The sequence below is a fragment of the Thunnus maccoyii genome, chromosome 20, assembly GCF_910596095.1.
Source record: "Thunnus maccoyii chromosome 20, fThuMac1.1, whole genome shotgun sequence".
Taxonomy (NCBI): Eukaryota; Metazoa; Chordata; class Actinopteri; order Scombriformes; family Scombridae; genus Thunnus; species Thunnus maccoyii.
The window spans coordinates 18,635,915-18,659,021 of record NC_056552.1 but is presented as its reverse complement, the minus strand read 5'-3'; the positions used below and the strand labels follow the sequence as shown (position 1 = coordinate 18,659,021).

The 23,107-nt window shown below is 41.0% G+C and overlaps 3 protein-coding genes across 11 annotated transcripts; 2 read left to right on the top strand and 1 right to left on the bottom strand.

Annotated features, from left to right (window-relative positions):
* The first annotated feature begins 15 nt into the window (after positions 1 to 15).
* Positions 16 to 11,681, top strand: eif2ak1 (eukaryotic translation initiation factor 2-alpha kinase 1). 4 transcript variants are annotated; one of them, XM_042397509.1, is made up of 15 exons: positions 16 to 390; positions 2,503 to 2,670; positions 2,782 to 2,918; positions 4,417 to 4,460; positions 4,556 to 4,655; positions 4,757 to 4,837; positions 4,920 to 5,013; positions 5,142 to 5,190; positions 5,913 to 6,291; positions 6,522 to 6,630; positions 6,852 to 6,958; positions 10,316 to 10,427; positions 10,537 to 10,616; positions 10,780 to 11,025; positions 11,350 to 11,681. In XM_042397509.1, the coding sequence occupies exons 1-15, from the start codon at positions 237 to 239 to the stop codon at positions 11,473 to 11,475; spliced, it is 1,986 nt and encodes a 661-aa protein (XP_042253443.1). In that variant the 5' UTR covers positions 16 to 236; the 3' UTR covers positions 11,476 to 11,681. The 4 variants fall into 4 exon arrangements, with proteins under 4 accessions (XP_042253443.1, XP_042253445.1, XP_042253446.1 ...); XM_042397511.1 differs by having other exon boundaries at positions 19 to 390; positions 10,780 to 11,013; XM_042397512.1 differs by lacking the exon at positions 16 to 390 and adding an exon at positions 1,263 to 2,217.
* Positions 6,971 to 10,281, bottom strand: LOC121887003 (ankyrin repeat domain-containing protein 61-like). 2 transcript variants are annotated; one of them, XM_042397514.1, is made up of 5 exons: positions 9,550 to 10,281; positions 9,224 to 9,318; positions 8,695 to 8,866; positions 8,199 to 8,399; positions 6,971 to 7,696 (listed from the first exon to the last, which is right to left on the bottom strand). In XM_042397514.1, exons 1-5 carry the CDS (start codon positions 9,730 to 9,732, stop codon positions 7,067 to 7,069), a joined length of 1,281 nt encoding a protein of 426 aa, XP_042253448.1. In that variant the 5' UTR covers positions 9,733 to 10,281; the 3' UTR covers positions 6,971 to 7,066. The 2 variants fall into 2 exon arrangements, with proteins under 2 accessions (XP_042253448.1, XP_042253449.1); XM_042397515.1 differs by having other exon boundaries at positions 9,224 to 9,277.
* Positions 11,682 to 11,771: 90 nt separating the features above from the next.
* Positions 11,772 to 22,347, top strand: usp42 (ubiquitin specific peptidase 42). 5 transcript variants are annotated; one of them, XM_042397497.1, is made up of 18 exons: positions 11,772 to 12,356; positions 13,877 to 14,123; positions 15,716 to 15,922; positions 16,095 to 16,205; positions 16,448 to 16,547; positions 17,244 to 17,311; positions 17,414 to 17,484; positions 17,629 to 17,711; positions 17,832 to 17,943; positions 18,082 to 18,222; positions 18,618 to 18,718; positions 18,992 to 19,154; positions 19,275 to 19,970; positions 20,077 to 20,159; positions 20,349 to 21,494; positions 21,648 to 21,955; positions 22,044 to 22,119; positions 22,256 to 22,347. In XM_042397497.1, the coding sequence occupies exons 2-17, from the start codon at positions 13,886 to 13,888 to the stop codon at positions 22,115 to 22,117; spliced, it is 3,702 nt and encodes a 1,233-aa protein (XP_042253431.1). In that variant the 5' UTR covers positions 11,772 to 12,356; positions 13,877 to 13,885; the 3' UTR covers positions 22,118 to 22,119; positions 22,256 to 22,347. The 5 variants fall into 5 exon arrangements, with proteins under 5 accessions (XP_042253431.1, XP_042253434.1, XP_042253430.1 ...); XM_042397499.1 differs by lacking the exons at positions 11,772 to 12,356; positions 22,256 to 22,347 and adding exons at positions 12,364 to 12,806; positions 13,170 to 13,218 and having other exon boundaries at positions 22,044 to 22,128; XM_042397500.1 differs by lacking the exon at positions 22,256 to 22,347 and having other exon boundaries at positions 21,651 to 21,955; positions 22,044 to 22,128.
* The last annotated feature ends 760 nt before the right edge of the window (positions 22,348 to 23,107 follow it).

Genomic DNA, 23,107 nt, shown 5'->3' with positions numbered 1-23,107 from the left:
TGTCAGACGGTCCCTCCACTGTTGAATCATGGCCGTCCGTTGACAGACCGTATGGGACTTGTGAGAGAGCTTCCTCAGCGTATTTACAGATTCATGCGATGTAAACATTTTAAAGGCTAGGATAAACAAGTAACTTTACGTACCTCGCCGCAAATATGGGGTAGCTGTTGTAAAATTGGGCAGCGGTTAGAAATAAGTACTTTGTTTAATCAAGTCGTCGTTATTCACTTCTAAAAATGTACAGTTCAACAACATCTAACCGCGGACCCCTGCTGTCGGAAGACAGTTCTGGCAGCAGCAGGAACCTTTTGATTAAACCCTTCAGGAGACGTGAGGCTAGCAACCTGTCAAGTTTGGCAAGCGAAGAGGATGATGAAGTACAGTTTGACAGTAAGCAGCTTTTTTTCTTCTCGTACTTAAATGTTGCTTCCTTTAAGGTTAACTTCCAAGTGAACTTCAGTAGCGGTTATCTAACTTTACTAGACACAAAGATAAAAGCACACGTCTGATTTTGAGTTGCTTATCTTGTTGGTTGGGCAGTTTTGCTTTCATAAACTGGCAGGGTCGTAATTGAGGTATTATAGGCCATGTGAACACCAACGTGACTCTCAGCCCACTTCCCCTCCTGCTAAATCCAGCTTTGAAAAACATCCATGTCTACTGACCAGATACTTCATTTGTATGTCAGTTCTTATCATTTGTGCAGGTGCAATGAGAGACAAATGGGATCAAGCCATTGCACTCTGTGCTTTTAGAGAAGCATTCATCTGAATATTGTGTTTTTTTCCCTTACTTATGAATGGTCTTAAAGGTGCAATATATGAAATTCAGCCCCACTAGATGTCGCACTTGCACCCGCATCTCAGACCAAAACAAACGTGTACTCAATAAAGTTGAATGTGTACTCAATAAAATTGGGGAAAAGAAGAAAGTGGCCCCTGAACTGACAGCTCATGAAACTCAGATCAAACTGTCAAAATAGTCAGTACTGATCAAATATGGATCAAGATTCTGTTACCGCATTGTCTATTTCTCCATAACATATTTTAATGTACTGTTTAGTTGTAATTTGAGAAAGTTTGTGATGCAGCTGGACCAGCTATTAAAACAAAGAACAGAGGCTCGGATTACAACACACACAGAGGAAGAGTGACTTCATTCTCTGCCCAGGACACCATTACGTCACTATATCTTTACATATCTTTACATAGCAAATAGTTGTTTGCTGACATCTAGTGGGGCTGAATGTCATATATTGCACCTTTAACATTTTATCAAAATATTATTACATTTTCTGCAATAGGTAGCACCTGTCTGCACCTGTACACTCTGCATTTTACACATCAGCCCCTAATTCATATTATAGGTTTGGGGCAGTTACCTGATAGTGCTTATAAGATGTTAATGACCAATTAACAATTAAAGAAATAATTTTTCTATATTTTTCGGACAGTTCAGTCCTGTTCTCTGTTGTATGGAGAAAACTCATGTTAAACATGTTTAAGGTGTTGTCTAAATTAATACTACAAATCAATTTTTAAGTAAATGTATCCCTTATTGATTTCTAATACAGTTGAAAATGCTAGCTACAAATCAGAAAAGTACTAACTTGACCTACCACTAACTTGCATCCTAATGTGATAAATTAACACTGACATTAGATTTTACAAGTTTATTAACCAATACTATGGTAATATTGATATTAGCTCTTATGGTGTGGTATTTTTACATATGGCCCATCCCCAATTGACAGGGTTAGCCTGAATCTCAAATGAAATTGTAGTTGACAATAAAGTTTGCTATGTCAAATCTTAGTTTGGAAATAAGTTTCTGCTTCAAATCAAGTCAAAACATCAACACATCCTACAGTATGATGAAATGAGAGTCAAGAAGTGACAGGCAATTCTGCCAGATGAGACCGCCCTGCTGTCCCACTCTGGCACAGTGTGTATCTCCCCTCTGCTTGGTCATGTGTTTATATACAGTAAACAGTAGGTGGAGGAGCCTGGTGTGCACTGGACCAGGCAGATAAGCATTACTGCTGTGCACGCCCCCTTATGCATAAACAAGATGAACTCATTTTTGCTTTGGAGTGAACAGGATCATGATCAGTACAGCTCTGGGTGCTTAATATCGCACTTGAAGTGGTTTTATACAGAAAAATGGACCTAGGAGAAAAAAACATCGTTGAAATGATAGCAAAAGTAATTGAAGAAGGTAAGACAGTTGTAATTCTACAGAGATGAAATAATTATATATGTTGTATTGGTTAAATTAGTATTTTAATTGGAGTTTAACAGTGTCAAATATATTCTAAACTGATTGTTTGTGCTACAGTCTCTAGTTTGAGTCTTTTGAGTGGAGGATTCATTGTAAAAAAAAAAAAAAAAAAAACGAGAACAAAACTCAGCAAAAAATCATGCCGAAACAGTGAATTATTTTATTGTTCAGTATTTCACCGCTACGTTCTCTTTCTCATTTTCCTTTCTTTTTTATATTCAGCTTCTGACACAGATAATAACTGTGAAGTGTTGATGGCTGGTAAACAATATCCGTCCATCCAAGAGTTTGCCTCAGCAATCCCCAACCACCTTCTCCTGGGGTCCCTGCTGGAGCACCTGTGCTTCGTCTATGAGAGCAACCCAGCACGCTCTCGTATGCTGTTTAAAGGTATATAGTAAGATGTTGCAATGGAATTGACTGAATATTCATATCATCATTGAGATTATTTGATAAAAATTCTAAATTCAGTTACAAATGATTTTCTTGTCCCTCTGATAGTCATTGGCCAGCGTTTAGCTGCTATGAACCTCCTCTCACCTCTGGCTGTAAGTGATGAGTTCAGCACCGTCAGACTCCAGCACAACCGGGCCTTCACTGAGCTGCTACATGCTGCCAGCTCCTCACTGTATCCACAGGTAACTGGATATGATGGCTGCGCTGTCCCTAAGGACCTTTGGTATAGTTAGTAAACTGGGTAACACTTGATAGTTTCAGTATTTTAACCTCTTCCACTCCTGTCCTCCTACCATAGGCCCATTCTTTGGGGGGGGGCAGGGGATCTTTAGGGGGAGATAGCAGGTCAACAGTGTATGCCACATAGAAGTGGTATACATCATCTGAAAACTGGGAACCTGAAGATTAATTTGAGATGCAGCTCAGCACTGTATGTCAAGTTTTTCTAGTCCTAAATCTGTAATAAACATTGTGTTTTGGTTATGCGCCTATTCAAATTTTTAAAGTTTAGAGTGTATAAGGGCTTAGAACATTATGATGGAAGTATATGATGGTCATTCCCATGTTCAGTTATCATAAGTCTCATAAGTTGTTGCAGCAATTTTTGGGCTGATACCGTTTGTTACACAGATTTGGTGCAAAATCTAAACATTTTTGACCACTTGAGAATTGATAAAAATGGTCAAAAATCCATCCAAAATCCCACATTAAGACACCAAGACCTTTAGGAACACCACAGAAAAATTCATGTTGTGATTTGGTATCAAAAACCTTTGACATTTGGAGATTTCTGTAAGAATTGCATTTTTTGGAGATTGGATGGCGAGCACTTCTGTTCTAGAAACTGCTCAGAACCCCGTAATTGTCAATAAACCTAGGAAAGCCACACATCTTCTGAATTCCCTACGTCTGTAGTTTATGGTTGTAAAGTTTTATGAGGCTGTGATTATCCTAGAGGTCACAACAGGTAATTTTATACAGTGACGTCAAGTTTCAAAAAATGGTCTCACTACAATGAAATGGATACTATGGGGACTAACATCATCACATATGAATACAATTGGGCTCATTGAATCCACAAGAGTCTCAGCTTTCCAGTCAGACAAAATTTATGCAAACTGTTTCGAGACCGCAGTATGCAGAAATATTCAAATACACCATTTTTAGAATAGGTGAACATAACACATTTATGCTGCATGCAAAAAACTGCATGAGATTAGTATAAAGTTACATGTCTGTAAAGGGGAGACTTGTGGGTAACCATAGAACATATTTTCATTAAGATATCTTGAGGTGAGAGGTCAAGGGACCCCTTTGATAATGGTCATGCTAGTTGTTTTGGCTTTGTTTAGGCTACTGTTATGATAGGATATACAGTATGTACTAACGATACCATGATTTTTCCATAATAGCTCAACTACAATAGTGAGGCAATTTTTCACATTTTTTTCAAAATATGTAGTTGGATTGTTGATTTTGCAGATTGGATTTTGTGGTTTTCTATGTGTTTGTACATGCTGGAAAAAACTCATGCATGGAGAAAAATGGTGATAGATTTGCAAATTCTGCCTTTGTCACAATTGGTCTTTACCTTTCTTGTCTACATGTAATCTGCTGTCAGAGTTCGTTGATGTCATTTCCACAATGTGGTTACTGTTTAATCCTTATCTCATTCAACAGGGCCAGCAACTTCACGGCACCAACGCACACAATTTTGCTGTAAGGTAGAGTGTACTTTGAGTAGTTCTTAATGTCCAGTTGCTTTCAAGTACCATTGAATTATTGTGTGAGAGATGATGTTTTTTTTGCCTTCCTACAGGCCTATAGAGGGACTGTTCCAAGCGCAGACGTCACGTTATCTTAGTGAGTTTGAAGAAATCTGCAGACTTGGAAAAGGATCATATGGAAATGTTTTTAAGGTACGGCACCCATTTTGCTTCATTCTATTCCACTCTTCTAAAGAAAGGACAAGAGTTCAATTGGTCAATGCAATTATGTTATGTTTGACATAATTTTGTAGGTTATGAACAAACTGGATGGACAGTGTTATGCCGTGAAGAAAATTCTCATCAAAAAAGTCTCAAAGGATGATTGCATAAAGGTGAGTATCAACAGTGTTGGATCAAAATATATACACGTCTGCTGTAACCAATAAAATTGTTTTGTTTGGGATGTTGCTGTAGGTCCTCAGGGAAGTCAAAGTGTTGTCCAGCCTGCAGCATGTTAACGTGGTGGGCTATCACACTGCATGGATGGAACATGTTCAGCCTGCAGCACGTGAGTTCTCCACTGATACTCAGTTTGTAGGGCTGAAATTGATGAAGGTGCTGTTTACTGAGGTTGGCGAGTGACAATGCTGTTCTTACCACAAGTCAAGCTTTATTTGTAAAATGTCTCTATTGCAGAGCCTGAATCTCTCCTGCCTGCACTAGAATCACCTGGACTACAAGACAGGTAAGATCAGAGTCAAACGTTAAACCAGTCATCTCATTCTACACTGACTGGTGACTTTCTAAGACTGTAGTTTTTGTACCAAACATTCACAAATAAAAGTCAGGTATAACAGTATGTGAGGAATTTATGTTTTAAATGCAAATCACAACCCAGATCATGTGTATCTTGACAGCAATTTAATAGAAAACAGGAGCTGATCAGGACGATTACTCCTTTTTAGAAAATTGAGTAATTAGACAAAAACAGAAAAAACAATGCATAACAATACATTAATATGAAGTAATAGTCTGTCTTGGTTCACAACCCGTATCAAATATTCTCAGATGTAATAAATAAAGGCTAAGTCACTACTTAAGAATTTACAGTATGCCGTTATAATACTATTATATATAAACAGTTTTTCTTCTTAGCCTGTATCAACCAGCCTGTTTACATTAAACCTTCCTCTTATCTGGTGTTAACATTTATGAGTACTTTTTCATCAAATACAGACTAGATTCATCTTAGTGTGAGTGAGCAAATTTTGATTGACCACCACACTTAACTATCATTTCAGTAAGGGTGTTTTAGGATGTATTAAGGAGAATCTCACAGTTTTGCGAGTCTTTGAAGAACAGAAAGTACCCATATTTTTTGCACTCAGCACCTGGATATTGAAGATATGACCATAATGTCATAATTTTGTACAATGACACTAAAACTATCTCTTCTCTTTTTTGCAGTTCTGATGAGAGCCATAACAGCAGCGACACAAGCTCCTCTATAGTTTTTCAAAGCCTCGGTCAAGCACAAACAGACACAATTGCCGCAGTTCCTCCAAGAGAGACCGAGCCTGTTACAGCCTTAGTCCCTGCACAAGAGAAGGGCCAGGTGGTGTGTCCGAAGACCATGCGCCACCTTCCAGAGAACTACGTTCCCTGTGTGTTCCTGGGAAAGCAAGGTCCCAAGATAAGCTCCAAATGTCCTGCAATGAATTTGGACACTTCAGCACTGATAGAAGAGGAGTCCAGCAGGAGCAGCATCGAGCTGAACAACAACTCCTGCATTGACAAGGAGTATTGGCAGTGGGCTGGCACACCCATAGCAAAGCCTGCTAAAGAGGTATGTGCTAAAAGAAGCTGTTGGTGTTAAGACAAATTGCTAAAAGGTTAGATGGACACGTTTTACATTTTTTAAATTACTCGAAAAGTGTTCTTTAAAGCGGAACCCCAATGGTAAATTGGTGGAGTGTTCTTTTAAGATACATTTAAAAAACAGAATAGGTACAGAATGTGAAATCTGCATTTAAAAAAGAAGAGAAATTTGAAATTCTTGTTCCTCTTTATGTGCAGGTTCAGTTCCACCTGATGCTCTATATTCAGATGCAGCTGTGTGAACGCTCGCTGAAGGACTGGATCTCTGAGAGGAACAACAAGCCCAAAGAGGAACAACCATCAAGATGTAATTGTTTAACATGCATTACTTTTTAATATTATTGTACTCCAATACAGATTACATTTATTTAAATGACTTGTAAATGCTAATCGTCGTTTACAAATGACTGCAAATGTCACCTCTGCTCATTTAATTATATTTAGTCAGATAGTTTCATGTGTTTACATGTGTTCTGAGATATTAAGCAAATTTTGGAAAATAAATATTTTGTTCTTTTGTATTTTCAGGTCCTTATGGATGTGTTAATAAAGAACACACTGTCAGCCTGCTGAGGAACATACTTGAAGGAGTGGAGTACATTCACTCTAGAGGAATCATGCACAGAGACCTGAAGGTAATGTGATTCAATAGATTTGATTTTATTAGCATATGTTTGGCACATTGTATGTGTGAGATTTCTGTAGCTTAAAGCAAGCCTTTGCAGTGTACATCGACACATGTGTCAACTAGAAGTGATATTAAAAACACTATTAAAAGAATCCATTTCACCGTCTGTCATAAAGGAGATGTTATGTATATTCTCCCAGTAATTGAATGTAAAGTCATACAGCCTCTCAGGCAGTATTTTTCTCAACTCTTCTCTCTTGCCTCGGATATGTTTTAGATAAATATCACTCTTGCAAATGTCCTGAAGCCTCCTTGGCTGTTGGCTGAGTTTTAATAGCTGGTCTCTCTGTTTGAAGAAACATGGTAGTGTCAAGGCTGAGGGCAGGTGGCCTTTTTGGTTGTAGACTGTGAGCGGGGACGTCAGGCTGAGTAGTTTCACCAGCAGAGAGCTGTTCCTTATGTTAGGCCTGTGGTTTAGGAACAGGAACAGACAGTTCTCCCCTGATCTGCTCAGCTTATTGATGTTTGCGCCGTACCTCAGCAGCAGGTCCACAAGTTCCTTGTTGCCCATGCTGCACGCTTCCTGTAAAGGCGTCATTCCGGCTTTGTTCACTGCGTCTGGCTCAGCGCCCCCTTCTAGCAGCTCAGAGATGCAGCTAATGTCTTCTTCCAGGGTTTTACTGGTCTTCATAGCCATTGCCACGACAGCCAGGTGCAGAGGAGTATTCCCAGAGTGCTTCACTCCCTTGAAAAAAGTCAAGAATTTACATTAATTTATTGTTGGACAAATGTAGGACTTGACACTTATATTAACAATAACAGAATTAAGAGCACAGAAAAGCCAGTGAAGTGACGGCAAAGTGGAATCACTGAGTTTCACTTATGAGATATGCATATACACAAAATAAATCGTTTATGTGTAATTCATCACATCACATACTTTATGTGAGGATTGCTGAATTGTAGTAGTTTTGACTTATACATTTTGACTTATAGTAGGAAACGCACAGGTGTTATTCATAATATTTACAGTGGCTCTGTGTCTCAGTACACAATGCAATACAGTCATTATTAATGTTATTAATTACACTTGTGCTTTCTCTGATATGACATGTCAAAATGACTGCTGTGAGAAGCTCTACTGTGTTGGTCTTTTGTGTTTTGTATGAGTTTAAGAAAAGGGAAAAAAAAAAAAAAAACTGTCCCCCACCGCCAAAACAAACATAAAAAGTAGAAACAACATTTACCATGTTGATATCTGCTCCCTGCCTGATCAAGATGGCTATAATATCCTTATGCAGGATCCCAGCGGCCATGTGCAGTGGCGTCATCCCACTGCTGTCCACAGCATTAACATCAGCACCGTAGCTGGCCAGAATCTGGACAGCAGACAGAGCCGCGTAGCTTACTGATAGGTGGAGAGCTGTCTGGTGGCTCTCTCCCTCCACCTAGAAACAAGAAACACATACCTTAAGAGGAATATTTCAGGTGGAACTATTAAAACTTCTAGGCACATTCTTGAGAATCCTTAAAAAAGTTTTTTAGACATCTACCTAGCAACACAGATTACTTAATAGTCACAATTTAATACAATGTTAAACTTTCCTTTTAAGAATGAGTGGCCTGAGTGGGAATTGAACTAACTCTGGCATTGCTGGGTATACCTTCTACTTGTTGAATTTCAAAGAAAGGAGCTTACATTAGCACGGCAAGAGTTGATTTGTTGTATGAAAAAACGGTCACCTCTGCACTGATGTTAACTCCGTGCTCACAGAGGAGCCGTAGACAGGCCTCTGCCTGCCCACACACGCCGATCGCAGCAGTCTGGAGCTTGGAACCCGGTTTTAGCCAAGTAGTCAGGATGCTCGGCCAAGCGGATATCAGCAAGTGCAGTGTGGTTCGACCCAGCTGGTCCCTGTAGCAGAGGTAGAGACGGTGAAACTGGTGCGGATGGAGAGCTGTCAGCTCTTTGTTAGACATAAAAGGAAACCAGTGGCATTTGTGTCATTGTGGTGGGTGTCACTTTGTATGAGTGGAATTTCCAGGAATTGAGACAGGAAGTCTTCATTTTTACTAGAAATTATTCTTAGGTGCCATCTTCTTTGTTATGGGAAATAAACTACTGAGCTGAACTGCTGAAATGGTCTTAATTCAACGACTCTTACTTAGTTCCTTTTTTTATTTTATGAGAGGCTTACACCCTGAAAAAAAAACAACCTCACATAACACTGCAGTGTGTGCGCAATGTGTGAGTGTGTGTATCTGCTCAGACCTAATTTCAGGGTCTGCCCCTGCTGACATCAGGCTCTGCATGCTCTGTACTCTTCTGTAAGAAGCAGCCAGATGAAGGGGGAGGATGGCAAGCCCCTAAGGGAAGACAAGACCAGACAAACTGGAGTACCAGAAAACACAAATATGTTGTAGTCTTAACTCTACATGAAGTACTTTGTCTTTGCTTTTTTTTTTGCTTTTCATTTGTTTATGATTTGGCAATATTATAATATATAAGATGCTATATTTTAGTCCATGTGACAGTGTTTTCTGTAAAGTTAAACTTGCATGTAACATCGTCTCAAGTGTTTGCATAGTTGCATTTACCTTCAGGAAAACTTTTCCAGGTGCGCCATCCTTTATCTTGATGAGAAAGTTGCTGCCGTACTTTTTTGACATGTCTTCGATACATCTCAGGTCTTCGTCCATAATGGCAGTGTAAAATTCATTGTTGTATAACATGGTAATGTTAGCGCTCCTATCCTCACTTGCTTTGTCCTCCTCCAACATGACCAGGCATTGCAGCTTCACTGCTGTCTGTGTTCAGTTTTTGAGAAGGTACGCAGTGGTTCAAAGCTGGTTATTCTGGTTTGTCGATGCAAACACACATTTTTCAGAGAATTTGGCAGTTTGAGGATTGAGTATCAAAATGCTACTTCCATCCTGGTGTTGTCAAGCGCTACTTCTGTTTTCTCCGTTATGTGTTGATTTCCTCATGCGGGTTTTAGAGTTACATGTCTAAGTTTGATGTACAGCCTTCCTGTTGCAACTGATAACTTCTTGGTGCATTTGGGGCCAATTATGGGGACTGGTGACACCCTCCTTTGGGGTAGTTAACAAGTTGTTCAAGTGCTGGTGCCACTTCAGTATTTTACTTTTAAAAAAGCACAGGAATTTTTACTTTGGTAAGCATGTAAGCTTTAACAATCCATCTTCTTAATGCAGAAAAAAATCTACAGTATTTCCAAATTTGAATACAGGATACAGTATCTGTCCTGTAAGATTTATGTTTATAATGTAATGTTGCAAAATTGTAATCGGCCCCTTTACACTAATGACATGAAACTTATGTAATTTCTTTTTTTTTCCACAGCCGAGAAACATTTTCCTCCACGGTCATGACTGCCACGTTCGGATCGGGGACTTTGGTTTGGCCTGCAGGGACATAGTGGCTGGCCATAAAAACACCACCTCTCCAAACAGCGGTAACACTGTGCCTCTAAGCTTGTTGCTTTTTCATGATAAAGCAGCAACCAGAATCACCAGTAGGTGGTGCTATTTGACTTAAAGTCACATTTCTGGTGTATTTTGCAGATTCTTCACATACTACAGGTGTCGGCACATTTGTGTATGCTGCACCGGAACAGCTGAAGGGCTCCCATTATGATTCAAAGGTAAACATATTACTGATAAATGTGGTTTATTTCAGTGCTAAAGTTAATCATTCATCAACTTTATTGTTTTATCATTTATAACTTCCTCATTATCTCTTCTATGACATTTTCCCAGCTGTACTGAATATGACTCTAAACTGTATCTGTGTTGTTGCTCTCCCAGTCAGACATGTACAGCATCGGAGTGCTGGCTCTAGAGCTATTCCAGCCCTTCGGGACAGAGATGGAGCGGGTCCGGACCCTTGGGGACCTGAGAGAGGGAAAAATCCCAGACTCGTTCTGCCAAAGATGGCCAGTCATGGCCAAATATATCATGAAGCTGACTAGTAAAGATCCCAGTGTTCGTCCCACAGCCAGCCAGCTTTTAGAGAGTGAACTCTTCTGCAGTAAAGACATGGTATGGAGGGATGTAAGGATGTATTTTAGCTTCACGAATGATTATTTGGAATTACTAGTATACAATTTAAACAGATGGACTATGTAACTTTATTAAGGCAGATATAAATTCCATTTATTATTATTTAAAATGTGCAGTTTTTATTTTACAATATGTGTGGCAATGCAACATGTGTCACTGTAAAGTAACAAGGTTGCAAATAACTCAGAAACAAGAAACACAAGTGCCAAAATGATGAAATGTTTAACACAACACTCCAGGAAGATTTAATTACACTTAGCATCTGCACTGAAGGCCCATTATAAGAGGAATTGTGTTTTTTGTTTTTTCCATCAGGTGATCCATGGTTTGCAGAGAAAGGTTGAAGAACAGGAGGAAGAGATCATACAGCTGAGAAGACAGATCAGTCAGCTCCAGACCTCACAAGTCACAGATCATTTCTCTGAGTCAGACAAGATCTGAGCCTTAAAAATCTCCACAATCCAGAGACTGTCAAAACTTGGATTTATTCAACCACTGCTGTATTATGTTTTGATGACTTGGTACAAGTGGTAGGGTGTCTGCGTGTGTGTGTGTGTGAGCATTTGAGTGTGTCTTGTGCACCTGGATGTAAAGGTGCAATTATTTATCTTTATTCAGCTATTCAATAAAGTGTATTTCTGCTATGACGTGGGATTTCTAAGAAGCAATATGTGATTATTGACAATTTTAGATGTTTCTATGAATGTATTTCATTTTCAACAAATTGACAAATATGTATTGTGATTTTGTGCAGCTGCAACCAATTTTGTGATCCTGAAGACGCCACCACATTGTCAGCAAATGAAAAACTCACTGCCACAGTAGGCTCTCATTTTGGTTTCATGGGGACATGGCTCAATTACTTAACAGTTTTTTGTTGATGCAGTTTTCTGTATGTCTGTACATGTTGTTTACAGTAGTTTAGATGTTAAATTACTGGCCACAGGGAATTCACTCAATAATCCAGTTATAAAGGGAGAATTTAGCATACATGCAGCAATCTATGATGTCAAGTCAAATCTGTATAGCCAAAAAAACGAAACCAGAGCCAAGTATAGTTAATCTCTGCCGGTTTAACGCACACACTATCGGTTGTACATCATGTACACAAAGGTCAGAGGTGTGTACATGCGACGGATCTTCCCCGAAACACGTTCCACACAGAGAAACGGTGGAATGAGCCAATCAGAGAGCTCGTTTCATCGCAGGTACCCGGATGTACCCGTGGGGCAATTAGCTACGTCATTGTTCACCGCCGGACACCCGCTGGAAATAAGGAATGGATTTACAACCGCTATTACTGTATTCATAACAGATTCCAGGTGAGTGTTTTGTTTGTTTTACGATCAAATGGTGTCTTAAGTACACAGCCGCCATGTTCTGGTCGGCCTGGGCCGCTGAGATTAGTTGTAGTAGCCGTACACCGGTCCTCTTGTCATGTCGGGCATAACGTTAGAGCAGCGCAGTGAGCGCACAGAGCCGCCGGTGTCGAGCCCCTCCTTTTCTCGCCGTTACTCGGGCCCCCACACATTTTCATAAATTACATTTATTTCCGAGTTGAAACCGAAAACTGCTCTTCGACATTCTCGTAAATGTGGCCGTGTTGTTCTCCGCCGTGTCAGCCAGCTTCCATGGCGCCGAGCTAGTTAGCAGCGTTAGCATCAATATCACCGCCGCACGTAACGTTAGCTGCGCTGTGTAGCTGTGAGATACGTTCTCCGTTTCCATGGTGTTCCTCCGCAGACATTGTGCTCCGGTGTTCGGTGAGGAAGGTGAGTTTTTAATCGGTGCTCCGTATCCCCTCCCCCTCCTCCAGCAAGGACCAAGGGAGGTTTTAATGCGTGTTTTGTTGAAGTTTAACACCGCTGCGTGTTAAAGGCCTAGCCGCCGTCTGTTAGCCAATGTGAGCCCATCTGCCGGAGCAGGTGGGAGGGAACAGCTGCTGCTGCAAACGTGCTTCCGACCAGGACATTTCCTCTGTCAGGTTTTTAAACTAGCGACTTTTGCGCGGCTAAATAGTTTAGTTTAATTTAGGCCTGGGAAGTTGGTCGATTTGGACGATTTGGACATATAGTACACACTCATTCAAATTGAAGCTAACGGATTATGTTGTTTTCTGACGTTTGTTTTTCAAGGAAGCCTTCCTTGCGAGGTGCATTTAAATGGCTGTTGCCAAGAGCTAACGTAAGTTAGTTTTTAGATAAGGATCAGTGTCCACTCTGTGACAGACCCTGCTTTGATTTATTCACAGATTTTATTAATCGATTGGTTTGATGAAAACAACAATATAACTTAAGTGAAAATAGGTGTGATCTGTCAACTACGGCTGTACTCGAACATGGCGCTATTATGGTATCGCTACCTTGAGTTTACAGTTTAAGTTTTATTGTGATTTCTTTTTTTTTTTTTTAACTCATCCAATCTAATGTTGCATTCTTGATTGTTGTTTAGTAAGCAATGTAATAAACAATTTGGTTCAGATATTACAGCGTATTTGACTGTTCCTTGTCAGTGATAAATAATGATATTCTGCTTATGGTATTGAATATTTGCAGTCTATATGTACTGTAATATGATTCAAATTTAGTGGTAGAGGCGTATGGTGTCTGACAATAACAAAAAGTCACTGCTCATTCATCTAAAACAGTCTATGAAAAGCTTTAATCAGTCCTAATGAATACAGCCTCTTTGAGATCAAGACATTTGTGTTGTGTGATACCCCACATGCAGATGTGTCTGCATTTAAAGCAACAACAGAAATGAAAATAACAAAACACCTGAACAAATCTGTATTTTTTGCTGTTCCTAAAGTTGTATTCTTTTGTTTCTGTCCCACCTACAGCAATGAACAATGACCATAGTTGACAGGTCTTCAGAAAAGTCTGACCACGAGTCAGTCGGGTGTAAGCGATCCCCCTTCACCAGTGGAGACGTGGGGATGGATGGCAGCTGTTCCAGCAGCTGGGCAGTGGGCCCCACCCTGCCCAGTGACTCTCCGCGTCTGAAGGCTCCAGGAGGCTGCCTGGGCCCAACGCCTGGAGCTGCTGTCTACAACAGTACATCCTCTGTGGACCGGCCCAAAGAGCAAGGTAGGAGCAAGCACTTTTATTAGCTGTCTTCCCGTGCATGCATTTTGAAAATTTGCAAAAAAGTAATTAGCTATAGTACACACATGTAGATTATGTCCATAGGTATTATCAAGCAGGACTTTTAGACATGCATTTAAGGCCAATACCACTGGTCAATATTTTCCCAGCCATATTAGGTGATGATGATTTGTTTTATCAGGTCTTCTTTAAAAGCAGGTGCAAAACAAAATAAGTTTTTAGACATTACTGTCATTAAAAAAATTGAGCTGTTCCTCCTTTTAAGCACTTAATGGTGATGTACTGGAAAAAGATCAATCCTGTTAGCAGGTTAAGACATCTGTGTTCATCTTACAGTGCCCAGTAAGAATAATAAAAACTTGCAAGTACACACGTTATTCAGCAATCATATAAATACAAATTAGGCTTGGGTGTTATCTATTTTTTTTCTTATCTTCATACCTTCCTGACATTTCACCAGGGTATACGGTATATGATGGTATTTGTGTAAAAAAACAAACAAACAAAAAACCATAAAGCTGAGCTGCTGGTGTTAGAAGTCATTGTAGCATGTATGACATTTTCTAGCCTACATTGTTGTGTGTCTAATATGGAATTAGCCTATTTAGACAAGTCTTGCTAAGTTTAAATATTTATGGCCAATAGAATGGTGAATAGATAGGAAATAAGCACCTGTCCTCCGTAGATTCTTGCTGGAGGTCCCGACGACAGTTGTTGCCACGGCGGATACTGACACATCAGTGGACTGAATGTAGATGATGTGTGGGTGGTGGTGGTGGTGACTGGCAGTTGAATAAAATCATGTGGCTAATAAACTGCTTCTGTAGTTGGAAGAAGTCATCTCAAGATCAAGTTATATGTGGCAATATTTTCTTTTTATGATTCCGCAACACTCGCAGTCGCCATCTTTCTCAGCTCGGCTGCCTGACCTCTGGTGGCACGTGCTGTTCACTACAAAACATCACCTCAGTACAGCATCTCCGTATCAGTTTAATAGAAAGAGAAGCGTCTGTATTTTTGACAGTATTGAAAATCATACCTTCGGGATTTCTTAATATCCTGGTATGATGTAATACCTTGATAGCGCCCACGCCTAATAAAAAAACAAACACAAAGCTGCTCTGATGGGAAAAAAAAAAAATTTGCTACTATTTCTGTGTGCGAGTGTGACACAACCAGTTTGGTGGGTGTTGTGTTGCTGCTTCCACTCTACTTTCATTCATCCAGTTATATAACCAAACCAGTTTTAAAGTGAAAGCATGATCAATCACTTGAGCTTGTGATGCAATTGGTGTTTTGATATAAAAAGCAGCAGCCTGAATTGTTCAGCAGAAACAAAAGAGAAAGCAAACTGCCTTATCTCTTTCAGCTAGATTTACAATCTGACTCTGTTATCAGAATCACATGAACATATTTATTATATGCTTGGAATTTCCTGTTGTTCCTTCACTATGTGCCAGTATGTACTTTAATAAGCAATGTATACAATTCATATACAGATACTTGTTGATGCCCTGTACTTGCCAAATACATTGAATCAAATTTTTGTAACGATGTTGGCTCTGTGTGTCCAGTGATAAGCGGTGGTGACGGCATTGACTTGCCCCAGAAGGTCCTCTTCCCACCCGAGCGGCTCAACCTAAAGTGGATCCAGGTTCATCGCATCGGTGCAGGCCTGCAGAACATGGGGAACACCTGCTTCCTTAACTCAGCCCTGCAGTGTCTCACCTATACCCCTCCGTTTGCCAACTACATGTTGACACGGGAGCACTCCAAAACATGTAAGTGGGTGTTTCATGGTGTTTATTTGCACCAAGGAAGTTCTCATGTGATTGTACAGTCATGCAATAATTATCATATCAATCTTGGTCACATCTGCGGTATCTTTGAGTCACTTTCTTGCCTGATTCATGTCTTGCTCATCAACGTTTTGCCCATCTGTCCCTGCTGCAGGTCACGAGCCAGGGTTCTGTATGATGTGCACCATGCAAAACCACATCATTCAGGTTTTCGCCAACTCTGGGAATGTCATTAAGCCCATCGGTGTGCTCAATGAACTCAAAAGTAAGTGCTTGTCTGTAGAGCTAGAGCATTGCTGTTGCGCCCTCGTTCAAAATGTTTACCTAAAATGAATGACAGGAGGCGCTGTGTGGCTGTTTACCTTTTTAATTTTGGAGGGAAACTTTCTAGTGGGAGTTCTTCTGCTACTAAAAATAATCTTTAACTTAACATTTACATGTAAATGTCATATCATTTATCAAGCTCACAAATCTTCCGGCTTTGTGGTTTGTTTTCTTCCTGCACAGGGATCGCAAAGCACTTCCGCTATGGAAGCCAGGAAGATGCCCATGAGTTCCTGCGGTACACAGTGGATGCTATGCAAAAGTCCTGCTTACCTGGAACCAAGTAAGTTTCATCCTAAGCTGTGTGTTATTTCAGATACCATACACAATGAGTTGTTTACGTAAAAAAAAAGGAGACAATATTTGTTGCTTTATTAGATAACTAGGTAGCTAATATTAATATAGGTCATGAGCTGAGGTCAAGCTCATGTCATTGGGAGGAAATCGTATTCTGTGTATTCTGCTGATCCACTGAACACGTCTGTATTGGCCCTCCAGGATAAATCCTGCATGAACTCTATGTGTAGTAGATGCTTTTAAGTATTAATGTTTTTCTGCAGAAATACACGAAATCAGTGTAGAAACCATTGCAGAGTGGATTATGTACACACACGAAGCCTCCATGCATTTTTAACTAAAAGTACAGCAGGACATGTTTAATAATAGATAGACTGTGCTGACCATTGTGGCTCTCAGGGGACTCTTATAAAGTGATTTTAGGAACCTCAAGTGTCAAGTCAATTCTTGTTCTTATTCTTCAACTAATTACACCTGCTCTAATTCCTCCCTTTCTCACTCCTGTTCTTCAGTCCGTAATATTTTGTCACTTGTTGTAGAAAATTCTGGAAAATTACATTTTTTCTAAACTAAAATAATGTTTGTTTGGATTAACAAATCAGCTAGTAAATTATATCACTGCCCTGTTTGCTTGTTTGTTTTTGTTTTTTTTTAATCTTCATGATATTCATCTCTGTGGCAGATTGGACAGGCAAACGCAGGCAACCACTTTCATCCATCAAGTATTTGGCGGGTACCTAAGATCCAGAGGTAAATTACTAGTGTTGATTTGTTTCATCAGCTCATGTTATGTTTTTATGTTTTACAGCTTTGCTAGATTTATAAATCAATCATGTTCTTTTTCTTTTGCAGTTAAATGTTTAAACTGCAAAGCAGTCTCTGATACATTTGACCCTTTTCTGGATATTACTCTGGAAATCAAGGTAATTAGACCAAATTCTTTTCCTCTCTTGCGGGTCTGATATGTATCTATTTTACTGCAATACCAAACCATTTATATCAGATTTTGTCCACAAAAAAAATAAGAGCAGTACCAGACGTAAAAATTGATTTTCCTCTCCATGCAGACGGCTCCCAGTGTCTCCAAGGCTCTGGAGCAGTTTGTCAAGCCAGAACAGCTGGATGGAGAAAACGCCTACAAATGCACCAAGTAAGTTGTTTATTACGAACAAAAAGAGTTTAGCAGAGACTACATGAAAGAGCCAGTTTTTACTTAGTTTGTTTATTTTCATGTCAGTTTGCCAACTAACAGAAAATTTGTTTCCCTCAGGTGCAAAAAAATGGTGACAGCCTCAAAGAGATTTACCATCCACCGCAGCGCCAACGTGCTCACCCTCTCACTAAAACGCTTCGCAAACTTCAGTGGAGGCAAAATCACAAAGGTACCACAACACACGTGGATTAAAGTATCCAGTAACGTGACACTGCTGTAGACAGGACCCTCTTGTTGTAATGATGTGCTACTATTAAGCAAATATTTGATTGTGGTTTGATATTTATCAGCTATTCTTTGTCACCAGGATGTGAAATACCCAGAGTATCTGGACCTGCGGGCCTTCATGTCTCAGTCCCAAGGAGAGCCCCAGGTTTACGGGCTGTACGCTGTGCTGGTTCACTCTGGATTCAGCTGTCATGCTGGACACTATTTCTGCTATATTAAGGTACTGGCACTGCTACAGAGCACTGTTCTTATCTACCAGGACGCTGTTTTTGCCAAGTACACATGCACACATTTGTCTCTCACCACTACATTAACAACTCACTGTAACAGAGTTCAATTCAGAATTTCTATAAAGGTTTTAACTGTTAAGCACAAAGGAAAATACATTTTCAGTTGTGCATAAAAACACTTTGGAATATATATAAAGTATACAAGATAATATTATTCTTTTATAATCTGTATGACAGTGCATTTACACGTTATATGTTTGCAATTTCTGAATTGTAATAACACTGACCAATTAAAGTAACATTTTTCTGAAGGACAATTGTAACATTGATGGTTGTGTAAAGCAAAAGTGTTTAAACCTGCCAATCGTTCTGTTGTACCTCTCAGGCAAGCAATGGTCAGTGGTATCAGATGAACGACTCCTCTGTATCGGTCAGTGACATCAGGTCTGTTCTCAACCAGCAGGCCTATGTCCTTTTCTACATCAAGTGAGTACACCATGAACAGCAACTAATCAGCTTTTTTTTTTTTTTTTTTTTTCATTTTTTGGATTATAAATGAGCTTGATTTCAGAATCTATGTGTTTAAAAAAAAAAAAAAAAAAAAAAGAAAGAAAAAGATCAGATTAGATATAGTTAAATATAGCCTTTTATTTTTTCCCTATTTTTTTCGTTGAGAGACTGGTCTAAAAAAGTGTCAAAATCTCGGTCACTTGTCAAAACGTTTCCTGTTGTTAATGTCTCTGCCTCTTGTGTCTGTAGGTCCAGCGATGTGAAAAAGACAGGGGACTACAGCCACATGAGCCATAACCCAGCCATCCCTGGTCAGTCGTCTCCACGGCCGGTGGTGATACCACGCATCAACACCACTGTCCACCACAACATTGGCTTCATAGGGCCCCAGCTGCCCCCACACATGACCAAGGTACTGCAGACTTGTTTACATCTTAATATTGGTGAATAATCATGTTTGAATGGTGTTAATTTGAGACATGTAACAATGTTGTTAAAACACATTCTTGTGTCCTTTTTGTTTCCTCCTCAGAGCGCTCTCCATGTTAATGGGAACGGACCTCTGAGGGACTATCCCACCAGTTCCAAGCCCAGCACCAGCAGCAGTGTTGTGGGTAAACCAAGTCACGGACTGGGCTCTTCCTCTTCCATCTCCCACTCAATCAGCCGGCCCACAGTGATCCCAGACCACGACAAACGCCAGAAGCTTTCATTCTTCATCGGACAAGGCAAACAGAACCGCCCGTCCTCTTCGTCCTCTTACAGCCAGCCGTCCTCTGCCAGCAGCTCCTCCTCCAGCTGCTCCTCCTCCTCTTCCTCCTCCTCCTCCAGCTCTTTATCCTCCTCCTCACAGTCTACCTCAGACGTTCGCTTTGTTCCGCGTCAGCTTAACCACGTTAACGGCAGCGCGTCTTGCAGTAACGGGGATCACCATCCTGGAGGGAACGGAGCATCCTTCTTGGTGCCATACGGCCAAGAGTCTTCAGAGGAGTCGGACCAGGAGAACTGTGGCACTCTGGATAACGGCTGTTTAGCCAAGTCTCACCTCAACGGAAACAACCGAACAGGTGATGTGTTTGATAAAGGCCCTCAAGCCACCAATGGGGAGTCAGGAGTGCACCATAATGGAAACGGATTAAATGGACCAACCAATGGCGTCTCTAAATCCAACCAAAACGGGCACCATTATGGACACCACAAAGTCAATGGACACAATACGCCTGATAAGGTAAATTATATGCTTTGTGTTTTTGCTGTCTCTTTATAACACGATACTCTACAAAAACTGTAGTTTTATTTCTAAATTGATAATCATGTCTTGTTTCTTTCTTCAGATCTCTGGCAGTAATCATGGCAGTTTGTCCTCTCTGGCTACTGTTGCTGTTAATGGACTAGACAGTGATCATACTCAAGCAAGGTGAGATTAGCATGCTAACTCTGAGCTGCAAAAAAGTTAACGCTCAGTCTCAATAATTACTTTTGTGTAAAAATCTACTTTGTTGCATTGATAGTTGCATTATTTTCCTCACATTCTTTACATTCTGCACCCTAAAAGTTTGGTATAAAGTTTTATTTATGTGCTCGTCTCTCTTGTTTGTTTTTCCAGCAATGTGGTACATACTTGTGCCACAGCCCAGGCCAGCTCTTCTCAGAGCATCCAGCCTGCTGCCAGTGAAAGCCAGCACCTCTCCACTCCTGACACAAGGGCTAAAACTGTGTCCGATCCCCCGCCTCAGCATACAGCACCCTCTGCTGTTAGCTCCCCACCTACAGCCACCGCTACCAACGCCCATTCTGTCGCATCTAGAGAATCCGCTTCCTCTTCTGCACATCATGGCAACCCTGCGGCCTTATCCAACCCGCCAGACACCACCAGGGTCTGTGCAGCTCCACAGAAGGTTAGCATCAGCGGGGATGAAGCCAAGGATGTACTACAGACCAAGAGTCCATCAGCAGGGACTGATGGACGTACAGATGCTAAAGAACAGCACCAGTCTAATCCCAGTTCTAGAGGCAGTGAAAGACAATCTTCCCGAGAAAGGGAGAGAGACAGACATTACTCCTCTGACTGGAGCAGAGACCGAGACAGACACTACAGGGACAGGAGTCAGGAGCGAGACAGTGACGGCGATCGTCATCGGTACAGACGGGAGTACCGAGACCACCACCACCATCGTTCATACAGGGATCGTTTGCCTCCTCACGACCGTTCCTACAAGGACTGGGAGGCTGAGCGCCGCTGGGAGCCCGAGCGACGCTGGGAGCCCGAGCGCCGCTGGGAGCGGACCGTTCACCACCCCAGGGAGCGAGATCGTGACAGGTGCTCTCACCATTACCACCACTACCACCACCACCGATACAGAGAAGACTGGAACCGTGAGCGGAGGGGGCATGGCTATAACTACCGCGAGGAGTCTCACAGTCGCTCAAGGTGGCATCAGGACAGTCGAGACTCTCGAATGATGAAGGACAAGAGCAACGGCAGGGAGAGGGACTATTACTCTTCAAAAGAGGAGACTTCCTCGCCCACCACAATGCCAGAAACATCCACCAAGTCCAAGGGCTCGCCCCTGCAGGCTCCTCTCTCCACGTCTGCATCTGCTTCAAACAGAGAGGATCAAAATCACAAGAGGACCTCTGTTCCTCTGAGCAAAGACAGGGACGACAGCTCTGAGGCCCGACATGCTAAAAAACACAAAAAGAGCAAGAAAAAGAAGAAGTCGAAGGATAAAGACAGACACCGTGAGAGCGGGTGAGTGACGCTGCCTCTACCTCCATGCTGCTTGAAACTTCTGTGTATAATTTAATCCTCATTATTTCTCTAAAGCTAGAAAACCTTTGTTTTGGTTTTGAGTTCCTGGGTCGAGACTGATCACGGTGTGTTTTTTTTTCTGTCTTCCCCCAGAAGCTCTGACGCGGATTCGGACAGAGCCACTGAAACAAAAAAGAAGAAGAAGAAAAAGAAGAGGCAGCGGGACAGCGCGGCCGAGCAGCACAGCCCAGGCGCAACTCAGAGCCACAAGGCCAGAAGCAGCGAGGAAAGGGAGAGCCGCAAGCGACGATACTATGACGTCAAGAACGCTAAACACGACAACGTTTGTTCACCAGAAAAACGCCGGCGCACAGACTACACTGACGATCACCTAATCCCCTCCCAGCACACCTCACCCACGGCAAACGGTTCAGCTCACCGCCACCTCAACGGTTTTACAGGTATTAACGTCAAATTTAAAGCAGTCTTCAAAAATCAGTAGAATTTTGTGGAGCTCGTCAGTTATAAATGTTGCTTCTGTTTCTGTAGGAAACGGTTACAGCCGAACCAATGGCAACTCCCACGGATTCTCCAGTGGCCTGAGCAGTACCATGAAACACTGACTGTGAGTGGGCGTCCTTTAATAATTTATCACAGTATGCTCTCGTGCTGTCAGTGCTAAACCGTGGGAACATTTATTATAGGCGCCGCTCAAAGCTCTGCAAACAGATCGCATGGAGACCTCTTCTTTCTCATTTCAGACTCGGAGATACAGAACACAACAACAGCAGAGGAATGACATCAACAATATTTTGACGTGGTGCTTCTTCATTGGGAATATATTGTATTTTTACCACAACTAAGGTGTTTTAAATGTTCAAAAAACTCTTCTTTTTTTTTTTTCTTTTTTTTTTTAAGACGTTGATTTATTTGCCGTAATTCTCCTAACTATGGTTAAAGTACTGTCACCCGGTGAACATTTACAATGACAAATATTAATATATACTTGTATGAACACAAACAAAAGCCTGGAGCTTAAACATCTCAACTGCTGCTCAGTGGAACTCAGGACTTGAAAACTTGTTAACATCCATCACGGATATCCACCTGCTTCACAGAAGAATGAAACAAAGGGAAAACGTGTTGCCTAAGAGAAGAACTGGAAGGCATCATATTGGCTGCAAGGTTTAAGATGTCACCATATCTACAGAGCTGCAATGTTTTTGTTTTTTCTTTGATCCCACTGGGAGCGGACAAACTAACAGAGGGATTCATGACGGACGAGTGCAGTGGCAGCAGCACGTTACCTCCACGTTAACCCTGGACAGACTTGAGGACATTTCCCAGCTTTTTTTTTTTGCTTTTTTTTTTTTTTTTTGCTTGTTTGTATGTTTGTTTCCATTTCGCTCTGAAGCCTAAGATTCACTCTCTGTAAGTTTTAAACGTTTTTTCACAGATACTGAGGTTTTTCCTCCGGATCATGCCTCTCTCTCCCCTCACACATCATTTACCTTTTTTTTTTTTTTTTTTTTTTTTTTTCTCTTTTAAACGTTTAAAAAAAGAAAAGCATCAAAAATTTGTTATCATGGCTGTGGACCATTTGTGTTTGCTTT

Bases quoted from the DNA above. Each gene is read 5' to 3' on its own strand.
- usp42 (XM_042397497.1), top strand. From the start codon at position 13,886: ATGACCATAGTTGACAGGTCTTCAGAAAAGTCTGACCACGAGTCAGTC. The intron at 14,124-15,715 runs GTAGGAGCAAGC...CTGTGTGTCCAG, and splicing joins GGACCGGCCCAAAGAGCAAG to TGATAAGCGGTGGTGACGGC. The intron at 17,312-17,413 runs GTAAATTACTAG...TTTCTTTTGCAG, and splicing joins CGGGTACCTAAGATCCAGAG to TTAAATGTTTAAACTGCAAA.
- eif2ak1 (XM_042397509.1), top strand. From the start codon at position 237: ATGTACAGTTCAACAACATCTAACCGCGGACCCCTGCTGTCGGAAGAC. The intron at 2,919-4,416 runs GTAACTGGATAT...CTCATTCAACAG, and splicing joins GCTCCTCACTGTATCCACAG to GGCCAGCAACTTCACGGCAC. The intron at 11,026-11,349 runs GTAAGGATGTAT...TTTTTCCATCAG, and splicing joins AAGACATGGTATGGAGGGAT to GTGATCCATGGTTTGCAGAG.
- LOC121887003 (XM_042397514.1), bottom strand. From the start codon at position 9,732: ATGTTGGAGGAGGACAAAGCAAGTGAGGATAGGAGCGCTAACATTACC. The intron at 8,867-9,223 runs GTCTGAGCAGAT...CCTCTGCTACAG, and splicing joins GGGGCAGACCCTGAAATTAG to GGACCAGCTGGGTCGAACCA. The intron at 7,697-8,198 runs GTAAATGTTGTT...ACTTTTTTCAAG, and splicing joins AGGGAGCAGATATCAACATG to GGAGTGAAGCACTCTGGGAA.